This window comes from Protomyctophum parallelum (assembly GCF_964188405.1).
Source record: "Protomyctophum parallelum genome assembly, chromosome: 15".
NCBI lineage: Eukaryota > Metazoa > Chordata > Actinopteri > Myctophiformes > Myctophidae > Protomyctophum > Protomyctophum parallelum.
In genome coordinates, this window is record NC_139710.1 from 21031651 (window position 1) to 21054842 (window position 23192).

Genomic DNA, 23192 nt, shown 5'->3' on the forward strand with positions numbered 1-23192 from the left:
TACCTGTGTGAGCACGAGTGGTGTGCGCATGCGTGAAATTGGAACGAGAGAAGTATGTGACATGGCTGCCACCTGCTGGACGCAAACGATACAGAGAAGAAATTGGAACGATACAGAGAAGAAATTGGAATGATACAAATTGGAACGATACAGAGAACCAATAGACGGGAGTTGCACCACTTGGTTCACACTGGTGTGATTTTTCATTTCCCGAGACTCCAGGTGAAGAGAGAAAATGAAACGATAGTCGTGGTCTGAAAGTCCAGGACGGGAAGTGAGAACAAATGCCCAAGCGCAGCAAACGACAACAGAATTGCACAGTTATGGGTTAGATGTAGGCATGTAACGATATATCGTATATAGATATATATCGATATTAATCCCGACGATATGAATCGATTCATTGAAATAAAAAAATTGATTTTCCACAAAAAATATATATGTATTAGGGGGGCTAGTGTGTGATGTGAAATGTGAGCTTTAGTCATATTCCATCATATTCAAGTCCTTTTGGAGAGAAATGATAGTCACTTTCAGTAGTAGAGCACTGTAGAGGGGAGCTGTGTGTGTCTGTGACTGTAGAGGGGAGCTGTGTGTGTCTGTGACTGTAGAGGGGAGCTGTGTGTGTCTGTGACTGTAGAGGGGAGCTGTGTGTGTCTGTGACTGTGCCCAAGTGATGCTCATCAAGGAAGGCAATTGTGTTTCTGCACTGTCAAAAGTAACGCTACTTCTTTTGCAATGTAGTTAAATAAAAAATCTCAGGGGGGAAGATAAATAAAATAAAATTAGTAAAAGTAATTTTTCTTTAAAATATATATTTTCTTTAATATCGTGAAAAATCGTATCGCGAACCTCATATCGTGATACGAATCGTATCGTGAGTTGAGTGAATCGTTACATGCCTAGTTGGATGCCGAGAGGGTTAACACCTTGACAGTCATGAAATAGCAGATCTGGCTCTATTAGAACACCTCTAAGCGTGTGTAAGATGCGACTGCATTTTTCCTTTCCATGGAGGGTGACACCTCCGAAGGCATAATGTCCTTTATGCCAGGATTTGGATCCTTGCTTAAAGAGGGAAACCTCATGCTCCAATGCCATACCTGATCAGTGCAGCTGCTCTCCATGTTGGCCTGTCGTCCCTTTCTCTGCAATATCTAACTTGCAGACTTAGTTAGAATAGACATTATATTATATATCTCCACATGATAGAAGTTCCTCTTGTCCATATTCCACTCTAGGGACGAGGCTTCTAAACAAAGAAGTTGTTTGGCTGTGGTATTTAAATGTACATTTCAGCTGTCCATATTTATCAATATGCCCAACCATTCTTATGCTGTTATTAGTTGTATACAACTGTTTCATAATTTCACATGTGATCCATGTTGGTAAGATGATTTCAGCACTCGGATATACAGTATATGCTGGTTCCTTTCTAATAAATGATTGTTCAGGCTATCATTACATCATACACGTAAGGATAAGGGCCGATTCATACTCCTATTTTACCGCTGTAGTGCCGAAAGGATTTCGGCTCGTCAGAAATTTTCAGTAGCACCGAAGAGCTGACTTTAGGACGGTACCCGGCCCGCCCCCCCCCCCGAACCTCAAATGACGTCACATTGTAGGCTCTACAGAGCCGAACCGACTTTTATTCGGCTCTAAAATAGGAGTATGAATCGCGCCTTAGGCATAAATATAAACCAATGGCATTACAAACCCTGCTCTAAATGACTTGGCCTATCTCTCCATGTTGCAAAAATGGTTAAATTAAATTGCTTATTTACGTGATATGAATCTAGGAGAGACACCAAGGCTCGTGATTGGTATGCAACGCCGCCATGATGCTTAAAGGACAACTTTAGTTTTTTTCAACCAAGGTTCATGTTTTAGGTTGTTATTAGAGAAAGTAAAAGATGAGTGTTAATTGTTTTTTATTTGCTGCTTTCTTTCGTTTTAGGGATTTTTACAGGGGGGTGGGGGCATTCGAACATGGGGCTAAATATGTATTTCTTTACAAAATTTGATAGTGATTAAGTTTTTTATTATTTACCTACTACTACACCCCAAGAAATTACATCTGGCCACAAAAGATCACAGGATCTACTGAATGTGAAGGAGGCCTACTGGGGGAAGCCACACTGCGTGTCATAGGTTCAATATGCCAGCTTGACACATTAAGAAGATTCCGTGATCTTTTGTGGTCAAGTATAATTTCTTGGGGTCTAGTAGGACTATAGTAAATAATAAAATAATAAATCGCTATAACATTTTGTAAAGAAATACATATTTAGCCCCATGTTCGAATGCCCCCGCCCCCCCTGTCAAAAACAGCTAAAATCCCTAAAACGAAAGAAAGCAGCAAAAAAAAAAAAGATCTTTCATCTTTTACTTTCTCTAATAACAACCTAAAACATGAACCTTGGTTGAAAAAAACTAAAGTTGTCCTTTAAATATGAACTATTACTGTACAAGAACAGAGACAATTATTCCAGTGAATTCCAGATGTGAAAGTGAAACTTAGCTCATTACCACAATAAACTAAGCGGTGTACATGCAAAACCTGTGTTTTGGGAGGGAAAGGTCTCAAGGTCATTATCATCCTTATTATCTCGTTCCAGATGTGTAGCTAATCTGGTTATTAGAAGCGTGTGTGTGTGTGTGTGTGTGTGTGTGTGTGTGTGTGTGTGTGTGTGTGTGTGTGTGTGTGTGTGTGTGTGTGTGTGTGTGTGTGTGTGTGTGTGTGTGTGTGTGTGTGTGTGTGTGTGTGTGTGCGCGCGCCTGCGCGTGTGTGTGCGCAAGGTGATGGATGTGTTTGAGGATAGACTAAGCATGGCAGTAATTACAGTATCTGGTCTCTCTCCTCCTTTCTTGCCGTGTTTCTTGCCGTGTCTTTCATTATCATCTGCACCCAAGATGTGTCCAATGCTTTCTTGTTCTACTCTCTTCAAACCATTCTCTTGTTTCACTGAATCACTCAATCACTAAAAACGAATAACTTAAAGTTTAGATTCATCAAATACCAATATCAAGAGTCAAAGATATTTGTGATATTCCAATAATTTTTTCTGATAGTTTTACCCCCCAACCAGGCCAGCATCAATTAAATGCACTACAGTTGCACTACTACAAAAATCACTGAAATGAAAATGTATTTGTGTGGATGAACTATGTCAATAGAGTTTTGTCAGAGATGATTGCTATGTTTGGAAAAGATAAGAAACTTTCCGTTTAAAATGCCTTGAAGCGGGAAGTTGTGGATAATGTCCATTTATATGATAATCTGACAGCGTGCACTGCAATGTGATGAAATGTACAAAGGATCATAATTTGATTGTGCTTGATTTGATATTTGTCATTTATTGTACAGCAGACTATATACAAGTCGCAATAGAAAACCTACAGCTTTCTTTTAACGTCCTCCAGGATGCCCTTATTGGTCTCAGATTGATGTTGAACATCAGCAAAACAATATTCATGTTGTTCTCCAGAGCCCCAAAAAATCTCTTTATAATGACATTCGCATATCTTCTATGAATGGAGCTGATATCGAAAGAGTCACAGAGTATAAATATCTTGGTATTTGGATTGATGAGAGATTGATGAGAGACTTGGCTTGTGAATTGGCTTTTTGTATAGAAATACAGCCAGCTTTCCTGTCATTAGCAGAAAGAGGGTAGTTGAGACAGTGTTCCTGCCTGTCTTGGATTATATAGACATAATCTATAGACATGCAGTTGCAGTAGCATCCACTCTTAAATCCCGGCCTAGACTCTGTTTATCACTCATCGATTCGATTTATTACGGGTGATAGCTATGGTACTCACCTTGTATCTTATACAACAAGGTTGGATGGTCCTCCCTGACAGAGAGACCAGAACTGCATTGGCAGTGGCACCTGTTCTTGTATAAAGCCATGTTTGGAGATTGTCCTAAAGACATCTCATCTTTTCTGAAATGGGACTCTGAACCCTACCACACCCGGTCAAGTAATTTCCCCAAATTACCCTCAAGGTACCAAAAGTTAACTCTGAACTTGGTCGATCTGCCGTTAGCTTCTGTGGCCCTAATACATGGAATGACCTGCAAACGACATTAAAATTGACCACATTGGTACGCTTAAGTTGTTTTAAAACCTTGGTGAGCATACAGACCCCCACAATATGTAACTGTTTTTGTAAACCTATGTAATTCACATGTATACCTTTTGTTTTTCTTTTCCTGATCTTCTGATGTATTGTGATGTTTTTCTATATGATATTGTACTACTCGATGACACTGAAAATGAGTTTAATTACTCTGTGTAATTTCGAGAATAAATACAACTTGAATGAATATACAGTAGCTGATTAATTGGATTCAGATCTAAGCGAGAATAAGAGGATTAATGTCTAAACTAGACTTGGCTCACAACGTGTTCATTGCAATTTGATTAGTGGTGAAAGTTTTAGGGCTTAAGTGAAGTCTGTCACACTGGGTTTTCTCGGATTGTTCTTGTCCATGAAAATGTGTATCCCAACCCTTAATTAGTGCTAGTAGTACAGGGGATGGTGCTGGGGTGCAAAAACAGTCTTTAAATGGGCAATGAAGTCGTTTATTTTCAGCCCCAAACAATGACAGACATTGATTAAAATCATGCAGGGGTGTGTGAATGTGTTGGAATCTAAGATTAGTGCTGCCGTATTAAGGAGATTGGTAGTCACTGAGCAGATGAAATCCCACCATTTAATTCTCTCTCTCTCTCTCTCTCTCTCTCTCCTCGTTTCTCCTTCTCTTCGTACAGGGTGGCTGGTGGTGAGCTCTTTGACTTCCTGGCAGAGAAGGAATCACTAACGGAGGAAGAAGCCACACAGTTCCTCAAGCAAATTCTAGACGGGGTCTTCTACCTGCACACCAAACAAATATCCCATTTTGACCTCAAGGTATGCCTGCAACACACACCCAGATATAGACTAGAGACACCACAGGTTCTTATTGTCAATGCAACACGTCACACGTTCTTAACCCATTCTGACCCGAGATCAGATTCTACAAATGTCTTCTACATCCTGACAGTTTTCTGAAAAAGCTATGTTTCCATGTCAGTCATTCTTCGATTTTTCAAAAATAGCAGACCTACAAGCTCACCAAACACCAAAAGGGGGTGAGGCGGTGAATCAGAACCATGCACTCTGAATAACAAAAAATGGAAAGGTTGACAGACACTGAACATAAGAAGTTTAAACCGTGAGAGTCTTCTATCCTCAGATAATCCTCTGTGCCGATATTTCTGTTCTATTACTGAATAACTAATAATAATCTCCATATATCTCTCTGATAAATGGACACATAGCCTCAACATGCTGTAATATGAGGGGAAAGTATACAGGGATGCTGGTAGTGAGTGCAGTGTGCTGCGACTTGTCTTCAGCACCGCAGGGTTTGGCGTTAGACCTGTTTATCCGCTACTTTATGTAGCGGATAAACGGAAGAGAAGGTTCTGGCAGGATGCAGTCCAAGGCAATGTGAGACTTGACACCACTTCAGGGAATTGTATAACATTTTGGTTCACTGTTATGACAGTTTTTTAAGTCAACTTTATTGATTCCCTGTCCGCTTAAGGGACAACTTTGCCGATTTTGAACCCAACCATATTGTTCTTTCGTGAGGAGGACGTTCAAAAATGATTCGTGTCTCAAGTACCATAGGCTAGTTTATTTCCAGCACAGCGTGATCTCTCGACCAACAGAATGCACTGTGCGAAGTCTGAATTATACAAGTCCTCCTGACAAGAGAATATGGGATTCATTCAGGTTTTAAAAAATTGTGATGTTGGCGTTGCCCTTTTAAATAAAGAAATGTCCTCTTAACTTTAGAGCAGGCTTCTAAAGAGCATCTCTCTGTCCAGTCAGACTTTCATCACTTAACCTGCTTGAACCATAAGTCAGAGTTCAGGCCATAAAACCCTCCAGGCCCACTTAAACGATTAGAACTGTGCTCAACCAGCCACATCAAATCAATGGCAGAACAAACACCAGCCCACCCCCTCCTCCGCTTATTGTTATTTACAGTCTAGTATTGACTAGCATGACATCATTTGTTTGTTAGTTGAATTCTGTGATGTCATTTGTAAGGCTATTTGAACTTGAGCATCAGCAATATATAGGCCTAATTATGGCCCAGTTGGATTCTGTCAAATCTGTTCCATTAAGAAAAGAAAATCTCTTGAAAGAAAAGCCCCATGGCCTTACGTCATCGGTGATCATTGTCTTCCTCACTCGTGCATTAAACGACAGAATAAGATCATATGAAATATAAGATGATTGGATATATGTTTCTTGATAAACCAATAGCTGAATCAGAACCATTGAAATCTTCTGCCTTCTGATATTTCCATTCCATAAGCGTGAGTGGTTGACTCCAAAGTCACCCCAGTGACTGCTATTAAAACATTTAAAAAAGTATAAACATGTGGGAAAAAACCTTTAGTGGAGGTACCTCTGTGGCCTACTGGCGGTGTGCACAAAACAATTGGTGCTAATCTGACAGGGACATAAGACAGACCATCCATCCCATAGAAGGCTAGCCTCCCTGCAGAGCCATGCTATAAAAACAAGAGCGATACTGCAGATATAATCCACCCATCTTCTGACAGAAACTGGATCATGTTAGTGCTTCTTAATCTTAACCCATTTAAACCTAGGTCAGATTCTAAAAACGCCTTCTAAATCCTGATCTAGGTTTTCTGGAAAAACCTTATGTTGTTATATACTGTACATAGCAACAAAAAACCCTATTTTCGACGACACCCATGCACAACTAAGTATAACTCGGGTGTCTGAAATTAACCATTTGTCTGAAATTGAGTATAGCTGCTGTGGTTTACAAGCAATCTGTTATAGTTCTTTCCCCTGACTAAAATCCCTCAATGTCGGCCTCAAGACCAGTCAAAAGAGCTTTTAATGCATTACGCCTTGAGAACAGATAGCCTCGGCTAAAGGAGGTGTTGTGTTCATTGGAATGTCCGGCCTCTGTTGTTTGGCTTTACGTTTCTGCACATCTTTGACTTCCTTTTCTCTGCCCACTTCCTCGAGAGGCCTGTTTTGCATGGGACTTCCAAGGCTCTCATTCCTGTCAGCATGTTCCTGGTTTTCTTGTTTGTATTTCACGACTACTCTAATCGGTTAAGGAATAAAATTTTATCTTCATTTTTGTGTGTGTGTGTCTCCGTCTGTCCCCTTTTAGCCGGAGAACATAATGCTGCTGAACAGAACTGTGCCTCATCCGCGCATCAAGCTCATCGACTTTGGCCTGGCTCACAAGATAGATTTTGGCAACGATTTCAAAAACATTTTCGGAACTCCAGAATTTGTAGGTCAGTGACCCTCTTACGAGACTGACCTCGTAACATCTCACTGCAGTGTGTGTGTGTGTGTGTGTGTGTGTGTGTGTGTGTGTGTGTGGGTGTGTGTGTGGGTGGGTGGGTGTGCGCGTGCATGCTCTTGGTCTGCTATTGTGAAGAACAGGTTTTAGGAGTCTGTAGAGTTAGAAATACAAACATGAGAGATGTAAAAAGACACAAAGACATCATGCATGTGCAGTAATTTGCAACACACACAACTGCACATGTAGGTCCTGAACATTAGCAGGACCCCCACCCCTAATGCCAGAAAAGCAGGTGCCAACTGGGCCATTGGGGACTCAGTAATTGGCTGGAGATTATTAGAGGACTACTGCTCTGACATGCCAAAACACACACACACACACACACACACACAGCCCTGGCCCTGCCCAGGCCATTATCTGTGCCTGTTGACCACCTGCTTGGCAGGCGGCTGTGCTCCAAAACTGCCAGGTCCCAGCTGCCCAGCCTCATTGGTATACAACTATACATTGTTGTGCGTTCATTTAGTGTCCACTCTGTGCCAGTGGTCTAAATAAAGACCAATCAATGGCCCTGGTAGCTGACACTAGAGAACAGTCCTTGCCAAAGTGCTTGCATTAGATTTCGGGGGACAGAAATCATTTTAAATGGACAGTAGGCTGACAGGAAATGGGGAGAGAGATGGGGGGGGAAGACATGCAGTAAAGGCCGTCGGGATCGGGAGTCGAACCCGTGCCACACTGCCAGACTGGATTACCAGCCAAAGGTGCCTGGACCGCTGAGCCATGGCCCAGGCCGACAGAAATCAGATGTTATAATATAATAATACATGTATCTATAAAGATAATAATGTTGGACCACTGCAATGCAAAATGAGATATTTGCTTCAGAAAGGCATTTCATATTTATTCCCTCCATTTTGTTGATGACTCTCACATGTCTCTCTTTCTCACTCTCAGTCTCCATACACAGTTCTTATATGGTCATTATCGACACATCATTTGACTTGTCTATCTTCATGTCAGGACTACACTGTGATGCATGGATCATGGTTACTTTACACATGGAAGCAAAATGCATAGATGAATATGGAAAGTGTTGAACTGAACATAATTGTTTGTCTTGTAGCTCCAGAGGTGGTAAATTATGAGCCTTTGGGCTTGGAGGCAGACATGTGGTGAGTGTGCACGCACGCACGCACACACACACACACACACAATGCTCATCATTTAATACACATACAGTCATTTCACTTGTGTATATCTCTTGAGATTTCGTTCCATTTGTGCATTCATTAACACTGCGTCACTTTGAGCTCGTTGTTTATCTTCATTACAATGGAGAATGTTAAAGCGTAGATTCATAATTCAGATATTCTCTCTCTGCTTCTCTGCTCTATACTCTTTCCCATTCTCTCCCAGGAGTGTTGGTGTAATAACCTACATACTGTAAGTACTTTACCTGACAGCTCACTTAGGATGTATGTGTGTGTGTGAGTGTGAGTGTGAGGCACGGCAGGAACAGTTTTTTTCCTGTCAAAATGTCCTTGAGCAAGACATTGGATCCTTGACCTGTTCATTCATTGTAAACCAATCTGTAAATGTGCGTCACCTAAATGACAGAAACTGTGCTGTAATGTCTGTAAAATCAACGTGTTAAATAATTATTTTTAGGAAGAAGTGCCATCCCAGGTGCAGAAATTGTCTCCTAAGTGGCCGCCAGGTTCTGATGTCAGGTCTCGTGAACATTACCATGATTATTGTTGCTAGAAAATGATGATATAGCAAAGTTGATCTTCTCCTGATATTTGTCTTAGTGGCAGAATGTTTGGAAGGGGTGTAGCTTGGATGAAGAATGGGTTTAATATGTTTGGGACTAAAGAACCAGTCAGAAGCTGTGTTCTCCCATTTATAATGAATAGACTAAGATCTACTTCTGCACTGGTGACCTAAAGAGGTGTCCATTCATAATGAATAGACTAAGATCTACTTCTGCACTGGTGTCCTAACGAGGTGTCCTAAAGAGGTGTCCGGTCGGCCACCGACGTCACACAGATACGGGTAAACGGGAGATGGCGGGTTTGATTGATTGAATACTTTATTAACAAGATTGTTAACAGTGCAGGACTGCAGGTCAAAGGTTAGGCTAAAAGGATAAAAGCCCCAGGAGGCTTGTTTCCATTGTGGTCCGTTGTACTCGATCAGTAATGCAATGCTATGCGATGCAAATCATATTGTAATATATCATAACATATTGGTATATTGGTATCTACAGAGACGACAGGGTTGCGTTATGCCATGGTCATCACTCACTCTAGAGCACTGAGCACTGCATGATCCTCTTGAGTATGTCAAAGACCAGGCCCATTGAGAGATATTGCGCTCCGTCTCAGACGTTCCAAAGTATCGGTGGGCTGATTGTGACCCTAAACTATCACTGTGGATGTGTTGTTGGTGATTTCGGTGTGACAGCAATATTCTGTTGACAATGTGCTAGGTGAATAGTGAGTGCATTACCACCAATGACAGCTACGTATCTCAAACTGGCTGGATGCATAGATTCACACACTGACCTTGCATCCCACCAGAGCTTGTTAACCCCTTCCTCCCCATTTCACCGTTACCTCTCAGCAGTCCTACTATACCAGTAAGACGCCCTGAGGTCACGTGCACGCATCCGCCCGGGTGGCGGCAGACTGCTGGACTGGTGCTTTGGCATAGGGGGGGTCAGATCAACATATGGAATGAATTCTGTACTGGCCATATATGGAGCGTGTCTTGAGTGTACAGGGTTTGATGAGTAGAGGTCAGATCAACATATGGAATGAATTCCGTACTGGCCATATATGGAGCGTGTCTTGAGTGTACAGGGTTTGATGAGTAGATGTCAGATCAACATAATGGAATGTCAGAACAGGTCAGCTCCATATATGGAGATCAGAGGGTGTCGGCGGGGGCAGTGTCTTGAGTGTACAGGGTTTGATGAGGGGCTAGGTAGTGCCGGGGCCTTAATTTTCGGGCCTGTTGAATGTTCAGGTAACATTCAAAACGGAGATATCAAGGATCAACATATGGAATGTCAGAACAGGTCAGCTCCATATATGGAGATCTAAGGGTTTGAGGTCGGATGTAGAGTTGCCGGCCCGGCTCCATATACTGTATGCAGATCTAGGTGATGATCCCGTCTTCTCCCTGTATCCAGGGTTTGATGAGGTCGGTGTCGTGATCTCCATATATGGATACGGCCCTATATGGAGTGTCGCGAGCTGTAGCGAAGCCAGCAACATAGTTTGGCCATTATTGTTTTATGCCACTATGTGAACACACCGACATTGTGTGACACTTTGATCCTATATACTTAATGTTCATTGGAACCATGTAGAGAATATCCTTATTCTCAGCTTGTACAAGCTCATTTAAAGGCCATGTGTCATTGTTGGTGTGTTTGTGTATATATAACATGCACAGATATAGATAGCTAGAATACATCTTTTGTAGGATGTTTCAGAATTCAGATGCATTCTATAAAACAAAAGGTAGGGGAAATGTCATTGTAATTGTACTGTAAGTCAATGTTTCCCCGCCATTATTGTCCTGCACTAGTCTGTGACTGCCGTAATTGCTTTTTATAATTTGTTTGTGGAGCTGCAATTTATATAGTCAATAAATGTATATTTCTGCCAGACAGAGTCTGAGCATGACTCTTTACATTTTGTCCCAGCTGGCATGGTAATTAGTCCATGAGCTGGACAGCGTGTCATGGAGCAGGAAAGACCAGAGTTGGTCAGAGTGACACATTTGGTTTAATTGCCTGAACCAATTGTGACTGACTCCACGTCCAGGGCGTGGCCATTTGACAATGTGTGTGGGGCCGCTGGGGCGTGCGTTTTTCTCTTGTAATGCTATGTTTGTGATGACCCAGTGTCCTCTCAAGGATAGCTTGATGAGCAAAATTCTGCAACGTGAAGACATTTTGCGGGTCCCATAGTAGTGTTGGGGGCTAAAGGACCATATCAATGGTCTGATATGTTTAAACTCACAGTATACAGTACCCGATATTACTTCCCACCGTTTTCGTTAAGGAATTACCAGGATTACTGCATGTTTTTTGTGAGGGTACCTACCTACCTACCTAGTATCTACTCTAGGGGACATGGGGAGAATATGCAAACTCCACACAGAAAGGCCTGTTTCGAACCTGTGTATACAATGACGTATTGACATCGATATGTCTCATCTAATGTTTAAGGGTTAGGGGTGTTTTGGTGAAGATTTAAGAAGAACCAAGAACCTATCTATGTTTAATATAGAATATGAATGAATGATTCATTTTATTCTATTATTCTCTTGGCTTATACTAATAAGGTTCATTCATATAATGGTTTAAAATAAAACCCAGGCTGTTAATTGTAGTTTTACGGAGAACGGAAATGCATCGCTCCGAGCGACCTGCTGTGATGGAACAATCTTTCTCGTGACATGAAACGGGAAATTGCAATCGAACCAATCTATTCAGTTGCACTCATGAAGCCTAGAAATGTGTAATGTGTTTGTGTAAATAAAATGAAGGCACACTAACTAATGTCGTTTGTGACAACAAACAAGGTTTTACCCTGAGGGTCTGGTCGTGAATTTGACCGACATCATTACCAAATGGATCGTCCATTTCAGTTGGATCTACATTTTCAATCAATTAAAGTGATGCTGTGTGATTCCCATGTGCATTCCGTGCCCAGTCGGGGTTGTCTGTCTACGCACAGCAAGGGAGGGGTGTAACTTGAAGTGTAGCTTTGCAGTCTGCAAACAGATGGCTCTGGGATCTTACAAGGCCAGCTGCTGTACAAGGTTTCAGCAGCCCAGGGACCCCCTTTTTTAATTCCAACCTTCATTTGCACATTTAAACGTTTGTTTATTTTAATATTTGAATATAGGTTTGAATGTGGAATATTCGTTGACAGCACTGCCGCATAATACACACCAAGAAGGTGAAAAAACACATTTTTATTTCAGCCAGACTTCTAAGTCAGAGGGAGAAATGCTCACCAGGTTTGCCAAAGAAATAGCAGATCTACAAGCTTACAACACGTCGCGACGTGACATGTTGTGAAGCCCTTGTGAGCTTGTAGATCGGCTGTTTTTGGATAAGAGATTTTGGCGTAGACGTTGTCCATGTACAGTTGTAACTCAGGTCCGTCGGACTAAGAATAGAGGGTTTAAGTAGTTAACATTCCTGAGGTCCGATCTGAGTGGTACTGTAGGAGTAGATGAGAGGATTGAAAACAGTCCAAGTGGCTTTCCCCTTGCTCGTGTTTGACTTCCACACTCCTTTAGGTTGATGTCGGCCTGCTGCGACTAATGAGCCAGCAACAAAGGCTTGTTCCGTAATCACGTTTTCACATCAACATGGTCTTAGTTTCAGTTTCCAGGGTTGAAGCCAATCAGTGCAATCACTGAGTTACTCCCTGAACTGAAATGCAATCCCATCTCCTTCCTTTTGATTACTGGACCCCACTAGGGACAAGTAAGATCATGACAGACAGACAGCTGCTTTGGTCGGCAAAAGTTTTTAGAATTTCTTTTTTAGAAAAAGGAGTAAAAAAAGCCAAAATAGCCTACAAGCTCAAAAAGCGCCACATTGGCGTTAGTTCTTAACCCATTGATGCCTGAGGCCCGAATCTGGGAACGCCTTCTAGGGCCTGACCTAAGGTTTCTGAAAACCTTCAATTTCCGATTCATTCTGATTCTGTGCAAGGCAGCATTTGCGGTTCCACTAAGTGGAGTTGTTTCCTGTTCCAGTTTGAGCGGTGCCTCTCCCTTCCTGGGTGACAACAAGCAGGAGACGCTGGCCAATGTGTCGGCCGTGGACTACACCTTCGACGAGGAGTTCTTCAGCAGCACAAGCGCCCTGGCCAAAGACTTCATAGCACGACTGCTTATCAAAGACCCCAAGTATGCGCAACATACAGCTTTTCTCTGACTGATTACACACACACACACACACACACACACACACACACACACACACACACAGGGTATTATTGTGCTCCTCTTTTAGGCCTCACTCACACCTTCGCATCTAGCATACAACATTGTCGGATGCTAGATGTAAACAAAGGGTAAGTGTCATGGCCGCCCCAATGCATTTCCAATGGAAGTCACATGGTTTGACACAACATTTTTGTTGCACGGCTTTCGGCTGTGTTTCGACTGCCCCCCTCCCCCTCATACAACAAAAATGTTGTGTCAAACCATGTGACTCCCATTGGAAATGCATTGCGAAATGCATCGGTAAACAAGTCTCATGCATCAGCTATACAACAATCTGTTGTGCAGGTTTGAGTGAAGCCAAGATTTTCATGGACATGGCGAGGATGATCGGCAGACAAACAAACTCGGTGGGAATGATCAATCGGCAGGCACAAAGAGATGACTAACCTTTGCGTCCAGGTCAAAATAAGCCTACATTGTCAGATACTGTGTTGCAGGAATAAAGAGATTTTGGTGTGAGCGGGGTTTGCGCTCCCATCACCCTTTTGTTTAATTCCAAATAGATTCTAAAGTGAAAATCGCCTGTAACCCCACCCCTGGGGGGGGGGGGGGGGGGGGGGGCTTACATGAGACATTTGAACAGCCATCTGCTGGGTGACTTCACCGACTGTACTGTACTGTACTGTACTGTACTGTACCTCTTCAGGGTTTTTTTCATCAAGTTAAGAGTAATGGACATTACACTATCCTACACTATCCTATTTAGTTTTCTGGTTTCCAACAGGGGAAACCAGAAGCCAGAAGGCTGTGACTCAAACTCATTATGTCAGTGAGATATACTGGGTGCAGTCTAGAGCTGCTACGTTGAATTGTGTTCCTTTTTATGCTTGTCCTGGATGCAGAGCACATTGTTATGTTAAGAGATTCCAACTCTTATGCTTTTTCTATTCTAGAAAGAGAATGACCATTCAGGACAGCCTCCAGCACCCCTGGATCAAGGTTAGATCCGTCAGCCGAAGTTGATATTTTAAATGTTAATTTTGTACAGCAAAACTTGACTTATTATAGATACAATAGATAGATTATTTATTTGTTTTTGGCTTTGGTTTTAAAAGGCGTAGTGAAATGAAAAATACGTTTTTCACACTTTTAGACCATATCCGTGGTCTAAAAGTGTCACAGACTTTGAGACCCCATAGCCTGGAGGGATGCGACGCTCAGATTGGTTCAGAAACTTCAGAACCAGCGTTTCAGGCTGAAACTTCTAAATAAAATGTCCACCATTTCCGTTTCCCTACACCTTAAAAAAATAAAAAATGTTATGGTGACAATCGATATTCACCACTTTCAACCTGGCATCCCCTTTTTGGGCATGTCATTATGGACAAGATAAAGAAATGAAAGAAATTAGCAAAGAATAGCAGACCTACAAGCATGTAGATCAGCTATTTTTGCTATTCATTGTATGACAAAGTATATAGGTGGTTAATCAACGTATCTTCCGCTTTGTCAAACCAGCCAAAAGACACACAGCAAGCACTGAGCCGGAAGGAGTCTGCTGTAAACATGGAGAAGTTTAAGAAGTTTGCAGCACGGAGAAAATGGAAAGTAGGTCCTGTGTTCATTTATATGCATACACTCAGACCTTTCATTTAGCATAAACTTGACCAATAGCTTAAAAACAGTATTTTTAAACAACACGCACATCTAATATAATTACAGTTGAACAGGTCTTTGCCATACGGCCCATGCTAGTATTAATGAGAGCAGCTGTGTCTGTGGTGGGTTGACTGCTCTCACGCTGTCCCTCTGGCGTGTTGTGTGATGAGCATCGTAATGAGGAGGCAAGCGGAGTTCAGAACAAAATGTAGATTGTTCATTTGAAATAAAAAAGTATAAAACAAAATCTGACCTCCAAAGACACAATTTGAATGACAGAACAGCTCAACAAGGAGAAATCAAATACACACACACACACGCAGAGTATATGACAATTGAGGGGAAACTAACCATGTATAAAACGTCAACTATTTTGTCACACACACACACACAAACACACACTAACACACGTACCACACACCTACGCCCGCTTCACTCCACAAACCATAATGGCTTCCCTCTTCCCATTTCCAAGTTCCTCCCCAGCTAAATCAATTCCCTTTAACGTGACCTGGCCATAGCCTTTCCAGTCAGGTAGACGCTGGACAATCATTCACTCGTATCTGTTCTTCTCTGTTCCAGCAATCGGTTCGTCTCATCTCCTTATGTAACCGCCTGTCCCGTTCCTTCCTGTCCCGAAGTAACATCAGTGTCGCACGGAGTGAGGACACGCTGGTAAGCTGCTGCTGCTTTCCCTACTCCAGATTGAGATGGAGCATATTGACATGGCAGCTGTTGGTCAGTGTCAATCATTGGTCAGTGGAATCGGTGGTCAATAGAATCAATGGTCAATGGAATCTGTGGTCAATAGAATCGGTGGTCAGTTAAATCAATGGTAATTTTACGTTACAATTGACATTTAGTCATTTTTGCAGATGCTCCAGAGCGACAATTGCAAATTGAGGGTAAATGGAATAAACGCTAGTCTACAGAGTAACCTGACCACTCCCAATGATGCATCGTTGGTCGTTGGAGTCAATGGTCAGACGTCACCTCAAAACCCATTAAAGAGCATTGTTGGATTTGATAGGAATATACTAGAACATATACATATTGATACAGTAGTCTACCCACGGGTAAGCTACCCACTGACACGAGGACCTGCCAGGCCGATTTGTTCAGTGAATGTCAATAATTGTTTTAAAGATTATACTTTTATTACAACTCGTAATGTAAACTAGACAGACATTTTCCCCTGCTCATTACTGTGCATAAATGTAGCCTAATGTATGTAGTGTGTATAGTTAAGCCTCAGTCACCTGGATGCGACTGAGTATCTGCCAGCATGAGAAAGAACAATATTGTCTACCATCGCTGCTACAACTCCATCCTAAGGAAATACTGCTGTTACTGTTTTATCGCCTCACCATATCTTCAGTATAACCAGCCGGTAGACGGTTTCAGATTGTGGTGCAATTTGCAATGCTGATTTCATAGCTTTCAGTTACACCTCAGCTACTTTGGGTTCAATTACGTTTCTGAAGAATGTCCCGGCAAAACCGATTAGTACCACATTCCCCAGAGCACCATGCTTGTTTGAGAAGCCACCGCAATGTTGAGCGTTGAAACCCAGGGTAGTCTCGGGGGACTAGTGTTAATGAATGCACTTCAGCTGAAGAAAGATGTGTGTGTTTAAGCGTCTGCATGTGTGTTTGCCTACTACACTGAGTATGTGTATTTATGCAGGTGATCATAACATGCTGCCTGGTGTGTTTGTCTGGTGTCTGCCCAGTAAAATCCTCACTGTTTTTGGCCGCTTGTATCGGCGATCTAGGCAAACCTTCAGCAAAAATAGGCAAACATTTGCGAAAATGGCAAATCCACATCCTCACAATACATCAGGTTACCTATACGTTGTGAGCGTGTAGATCGTCTATTTTAGCTATCTTCAAAAAAGTGTGTGACTCTGACTGTCAAATGAACAAGGAGGATTGTATTGTGAACAGGCAGTTATGTATCCTACTGTACATTTAACAAGGAGGATTGTATTGTGAACAGGCAGTTATGTATCCTAGATTTAACAAGGAGGATTGTATTGTGAACAGGCAGTTATGTATCCTAGATTTAACAAGGAGGATTGTATTGTGAACAGGCAGTTATGTATCCTAGATTTCTCACTGTCCCTATGTGATCTCAGGCTTAATGATCAACCAACCAAGGCCTGCTGTTTCCTTATCTAAACGTTTTATTGCAACTTCCTCCTTTCATTGGAGAGCTGATAGACAGTTGACACAGTTCAGGTAATTCAACAATAGATATAGTGTTATAAAAGACATTTTTCACATAACTTGTTAATGCCTGTAATTTGCATGCATTTTATCGTGCAGGGCACCCATTGCCCAAATTGCAAGTGCTTCTGAGGTGTTTCTCATTAGTGCCCAATTTTGCGTTCTTCGAGTGCTTCTCCAATATTTTAATGTCGAGGACCCCAAATTAACATGCTTTTGGCTGTGGACCCCTATCAGAAAATATTTTGTGCCAGGGACCCCCAGTGTTGTTAAAATGTTTCGGCTGTTTTCAAATAGCCGATGTAAGTGTTAAAGTTTGAGGCTCTGTAAACTAATGTAGCTCGGGACCCCAGGAACCCCCTTAAGAACCTCTGGGAGGTCCCCGGACCCCACTTTGAGAACCACTGCTCTGTAATACAGTAATGGACAGTACCACCTCGTTACTTTACATTTCAAAACAAAACAAAAAATAGCTGCACAATCCACAAACAATGTAGAAGGGTGTATTCAATATAAAGCTGTTAACTGCAAGATGCCAGTTAAAACGATGCACTCCCAGGGCAGCCGCAGCCACGTCTGTGTCATGTGCCTGCCTGGTCGGCCCGAGAGATCACCACTGCCCTGGCAGCGCGATGAAGTTGGAGAATGTGTTCCGCATGGCTGGGCAAACTCCCTTGCACACACACATACGCACACGCACGAACGCACGCACGCTCCTCTCCTTCCCCCCCCCCCCACCCTCCTCCTTTCTCTTTGATGTATTTTTCTCTTTCCTTGTATCTGTGCAGCAGAGCATTCCGGCTCATTCCGGTGCTGTTCCACTGATGCTGTTTGAAGGTTATTGGGTCACATGCCTAGCTGGCGCCTGAGAAAGATTCTAATGAGTTCTGCTTGCCTTGTCATTCATCTGAACGGCAACGATGGAGGAATTAATTGCTGAATTTGGTGAATTTGTGTTGCTGCTGCACGAGGTCGTCTGTTACCCAGACTTGGTGCCTATAAAAAGAAGGGACAGAGACAGTAAACGGAGCATTTGTGAGAGCAAGAGAAATGTCATTGGAGAGAGACATAACCTGATGGAGAGAGCATGAGAGGGACAACATGCTGCACTCAGCTTGTTATCGGGGTTTTAAATGACGGATGACAAGCAAAGTATTTCATCCCCATATAGGATGAGGAAGACTCCTTCGTGATGAAGGCCATTATCCACGCCATCAACGATGACAACGTGCCTGGCCTCCAACACCTGCTGGGTTCCCTGACCAGCTACGACGTCAACCAGCCCAACAAGGTGACACACTCCCACAAAACCAAGGGCCTTTTCCCAGCCTGAATGGGTATTATCTACTAATGTCATGTTTCACTATCCAAGTTTCAAACACATTACATTACATCATTTGGAGAAAATGGCCGATCTACATTCTCACAACGTGCCGCCTGACGACTTGTTGCCAGCTTGTAGTAGATCGGCTATTTTCGGTGCCCAACGTCATTGACGGAAAGTCTCCTGACAAAGTATACACCCCCTCACAAAAGAACAACTAACTAACGGTTCCTCTTGTTTTGTTCATCTCGCAATCTCGCAGTCAACCATGAATTCTCCCTTCTTCCAGCGGCTCGCCGGCTTCCACTCTTGACAGGGAGGAAAGGCTGTTTGTTTGACAGCTGACGGGGGGGGGGGGGGGACGTGGGTGTGGGGGATGTAATGGTAAGGGGCTCAGTCAAGTATGAAGGAAAGGCGAGTGAGCAATGAGACGGGACGGGCAAAGAGAGAAAGATGGAGAAGGACCATACGTCAAGTCACACAGAGTGCAAGGGGCCAGGCGTTAAAGAGTGGGGAAACAAAGACAGGCAGGAAGTTAAGACAGAAATGGAACGATGTACATTGCTAGGAGGCAGCCAGCTGCCTGGATGGATTCTGGACTACTTCTCACTCTGTACACACTCTCTGTAACTCTCTCACACTCTGTTTCACCCTCTCTCTTCCTTCCTCTCTTGACTCTTGCTCCATTCCGTTCTCTCTGTGTGTTGGTCTTGTGTTTCCACTTATACTTTCCAGTATAAAATATCAGTGAAGCTGCCCTTTAAAGAAAACAACGAAATGTGGGTATCTAATTGTATTATACTTGTTAATTTGACACTGAAATTAAAGGTGTAGGTGTGTGTGTGTGTGTGTGTGTGTGTGTGTGTGTGTGTGTGTGTGTGTGTGTGTGTGTGTGTGTGTGTGTGTGTGTGTGTGTGTGTGTGTGTGTGTGTGTGTGTGTGTGTGTGTGTGTGTGTGTGTGTGTGTGTGTGTGTGTGTGTGTGTGTGTGTGTGTGTTTCTCAGCATGGGACCCCTCCCCTCCTGATTGCAGCTGGTGGCGGTAACATTCAGATCGTCCAGGTGCTGATGGGTAAAGGCGCAGAGATCCAGGCTCACGATAAGGTGACAGACTTCACCAGTATCCTGTCGGCAGATCACTGCAGACCTGGGATTCTCAACCTTTTGAAGTTCAAGTACCCCCTGTTTGATATGCATTAGGCCTCTGACCCCCATTTGGTACCACCGTCATCTCTGGATCCCCAATTTGCAGTGTAAAATCAGCTATCTTCACAGTTAACCCATTTGGGCCTGACGTTGAAATTAAATTCTTCTAAATTCTGACGTTTTTCTGAAATACCTCATGTTTGTCATCAGTGGTGCTCAATATTTCATGTCAAGGACCCCAAAAATGATATGTAATTAATTGGCCACCGACCCCCAACTGAAAATATGTTGTTCCAGGAAGCTCTCAGAAGCAAAGATTTGAGTTAAAAACGTTGGCTCAGGCCCAGGCCGTAGCGTAACGGTCTGGGCACCGGACTGGTAATCCAGTCGCAGTGTGCCGCGGGTTCGACTCCCGGACCCGACACGGCCTTTACTGCATGTCATCCCCCCATCTCTCTCCCGTTTCCTGTCAGCCTACTGTCTGTCCCTTCAAAAAAAATCAATAAAAGGCGTAAGCCGCAAAAAAAAATCTTAAAAAAAAAAAAAAACGTTGGCTCTGAAAGAATATATATTCAAAGATTTGTGCCACATTTTCACGATTTTTCAAAAATAGCAGACCTACAGGCTCGCTATGAGCTTGTAGATCTGCTATTTTTCAATAATAGCAAAAAATTATAACAATGTTTAAAACACCAAAAGGGGTTCCCGCCCCAAAATGGGTTAATTAGCCTAACCCACGATGCAAGTGCAATTAGTGTATCCCCAAGTACGCAGTATCGCTGCTCCATCTGAAAACTTGACGTGCCAAGGACGCTCCTGCCAAGAGAAGATATCAACAGTTTGCAGGGAGTGTGATAAATGCCTCTGCGTTTCTTCTCTGCTCTCGTCCCATGCAGAGTGGAGCCAACGCTATCTATTACGCAGCGAGACACGGCCACGTCGAGACCCTGAAATTCCTGCATGAAAAGAAGTGTCCTCTGGACGTTCAAGATAAGGTACCTTTGAGTACCTATAGCTCTCTCTCCCTCTCCTCTCTCCAACTTGTATTCCCCCCCCCCCCCCCCCCCACAAACATTCTGGCATTACTCTTGTGCATTAATCTCAGTCAGTACATACTCCATGCTCTTCAAACCTGTTTTAATTTAAAAAGTCATACACACACAGTGCGCACATCACACCTTCACAAATAAATGGTTACACACAGCAGCCATACACGGCACACTGCAGCAGCTACCTGCGGAGAAAACCAGTTACTCTGTCTTTCATCCGCTTATATGCTGTTGCTATAGAAACAAGCCTTGCAGGGAACGGCTAGCAGACTGTGTGTGTGTGTGTGTGTGTGTGTGTGTGTGTGTGTGTGTGTGTGTGTGTGTGTGTGTGTGTGTGTGTGACTGTGTGTGCGTGTGCGCGCGCCTGCTTCTTGTGATGCTGGTTTCGTCGAGACTAAAAAGGAAAATCCCGAGGCGTTGTCTCATTTCTATAATCAGTCTAACCCCAGCAACCCCCCCCCCCCCCTCCACCCCAGCAGCAGCAGAAGAAACCCCTCTTATTGTTTGTGATTATTGCTGACATGAAGATGGCGACGGCACTAGATTTCAATGAATACATTGAAATGTAGAACTATTATTACTGTGGACCTTAAAGCAGTGGTTCTCAAAGTTTTTCATGTCAAGGACCCCTAATCTGATCTGGTATGTATGTAGCCGCAGTCCCCCATCTGAAAAGATTTACTGACAGGCACCCCCATAAGAGATTTGTGTATAAAACTTTTTTTTTTTTTTATGAAAACTTTTTCACAGATTTTACTAGATTTTTCTAAATGTTATGGAAAATAGCCGCACTACATGCTCACAACACGTCCCAATGTGACGCATTGTGAGCTTGTAGATCGCCTATTTTTACATAGCCAAAAGTATAAAATAGGGTTAATGTTGTTTTGTTAAACAGATTTTGATGCTACTGTATATAAAAAGAAGATTTTGGGACCGCTGCCTCAGAGAACGTGATCACGTTAGTTAGTTTGTTTGTTTCTGTTTAATTAAATCTAACATTTTAGCTGACACAGCATTTGCAGCGCCGGTGGGGCATCAGGTAATGCTTTGTTTCGTTGTCCGGTGGGGCATCAGGTAATGGTTTTATTCTTTGTCCGGTCTGCAGTGTGGGGAAACAGCGCTCCATGTGGCGGCACGCTACGGCAACGTGGACGTGATCAGCTACCTCTGCAGTATCCAGGCTAACCCTGACCTGGCCGACAGGGTAGGTCCACACACACAGACACACACACACACACACACACACCCACAGACAGACAGACAGACAGACAGACAGACAGACAGGTTTTTTGTGAATGAATAGATAGATATAACTGTATCCGTGTCTACGTTTTGTCTTCGTCATTCCAGGAGCAGGAGACCCCGCTGCACTGTGCCGCCTGGCACGGCTACTCGGCGGTGGCGCACGCCCTCTGCCAGGCGGGGTGCCAGGTGGACGCCAGGAACCGCGAGGGCGAGAGCGCCCTGCTGACGGCCTCGGCGCGCGGCTTCAGCGACATCGTGGAATGCCTGGTGAAGAACGGAGCCGACATGGAGGGCACAGACAAGGTAGCGGCACTCGCCCCCCCCCCCCCCCCACCGTCGAGCCACGTCTCGTCTGGGACAGGCCGTCTTACGACGCTGTCGACCTGCCACAAATAACACATGTACTAACTAGTACTAGTTCACAGCGCGTTGGATCGCAATTTATGATTGGCTATTACGGCTGGTAAATCATTATTTGAATTTTGAATATTCATTGAATATGGGGGGGGGGGGGATTATATTTGAATATAAAATATAATATTCGATTTTATATGTATAAACATACACACATTATATATATATATATAATATATATATCAAAAAAGAGAAAAACCTTCCAAGGAAGGGACTGCACACTCCAGGGAACAGAGACGGACAACTTACTGCATCAAACTTATTTATTAGCATGACGCGTTTCGCCGTGAGCTTCGTCAGGTCATAGCACCTGACGAAGCTCACGGCGAAACAAAGACTTGCACCTCCTACGGGTCTTTTTGGATGTGCAGGAGTCCCCTTCTTTGTCTCATATATATGTGTGTGTGTGTTTATTTGACAGGGACAATACAAAAAATTATATATCAAGTTATAAAAAACAAACTAAATATACTTTTTTATTATTATTATTATTTATCCCTCTTCCGCTGGTATCCTATTTTTTAAATTACAAGTCATTTTCTATGGGGAAATGTTTTATAATAATATTAATAGTAATTATAAATATAATATATATTAAGACCAATATAAAAAAAAAACATTCTGAGGAATATAAATCGGGCTAAATCAAACTTTTTACTGTGTCGTGTGTGTGCGTGTGTGCGTGCGTGCGTGTGTGTGTGCGTGCGTGCGTGCGTGCGCAGAAACATTAAGCATAGCGCTTTGTAGAATCGGCCTCAGATCCTAATGGGTTAACT

At 43.0% G+C, this 23192-nt stretch overlaps 1 protein-coding gene across 1 annotated transcript in view; it reads left to right on the forward strand.

Annotated features, from left to right (window-relative positions):
* dapk1 (death-associated protein kinase 1) overlaps positions 1 to 23192 on the forward strand; it is an 89552-nt gene that overhangs the window by 38235 nt on the left and 28125 nt on the right. Inside the window, exons 4-16 of the mRNA XM_083783901.1 lie at positions 4784 to 4922; positions 7225 to 7354; positions 8492 to 8540; positions 8785 to 8811; positions 13159 to 13311; positions 14304 to 14349; positions 14869 to 14958; positions 15592 to 15684; positions 18409 to 18528; positions 19565 to 19663; positions 20602 to 20700; positions 21863 to 21961; positions 22108 to 22305. Coding sequence (XP_083640027.1) covers positions 4784 to 4922; positions 7225 to 7354; positions 8492 to 8540; positions 8785 to 8811; positions 13159 to 13311; positions 14304 to 14349; positions 14869 to 14958; positions 15592 to 15684; positions 18409 to 18528; positions 19565 to 19663; positions 20602 to 20700; positions 21863 to 21961; positions 22108 to 22305 — 1342 coding nt within the window. The remainder of the gene's footprint in view (positions 1 to 4783; positions 4923 to 7224; positions 7355 to 8491; positions 8541 to 8784; positions 8812 to 13158; positions 13312 to 14303; positions 14350 to 14868; positions 14959 to 15591; positions 15685 to 18408; positions 18529 to 19564; positions 19664 to 20601; positions 20701 to 21862; positions 21962 to 22107; positions 22306 to 23192) is intronic.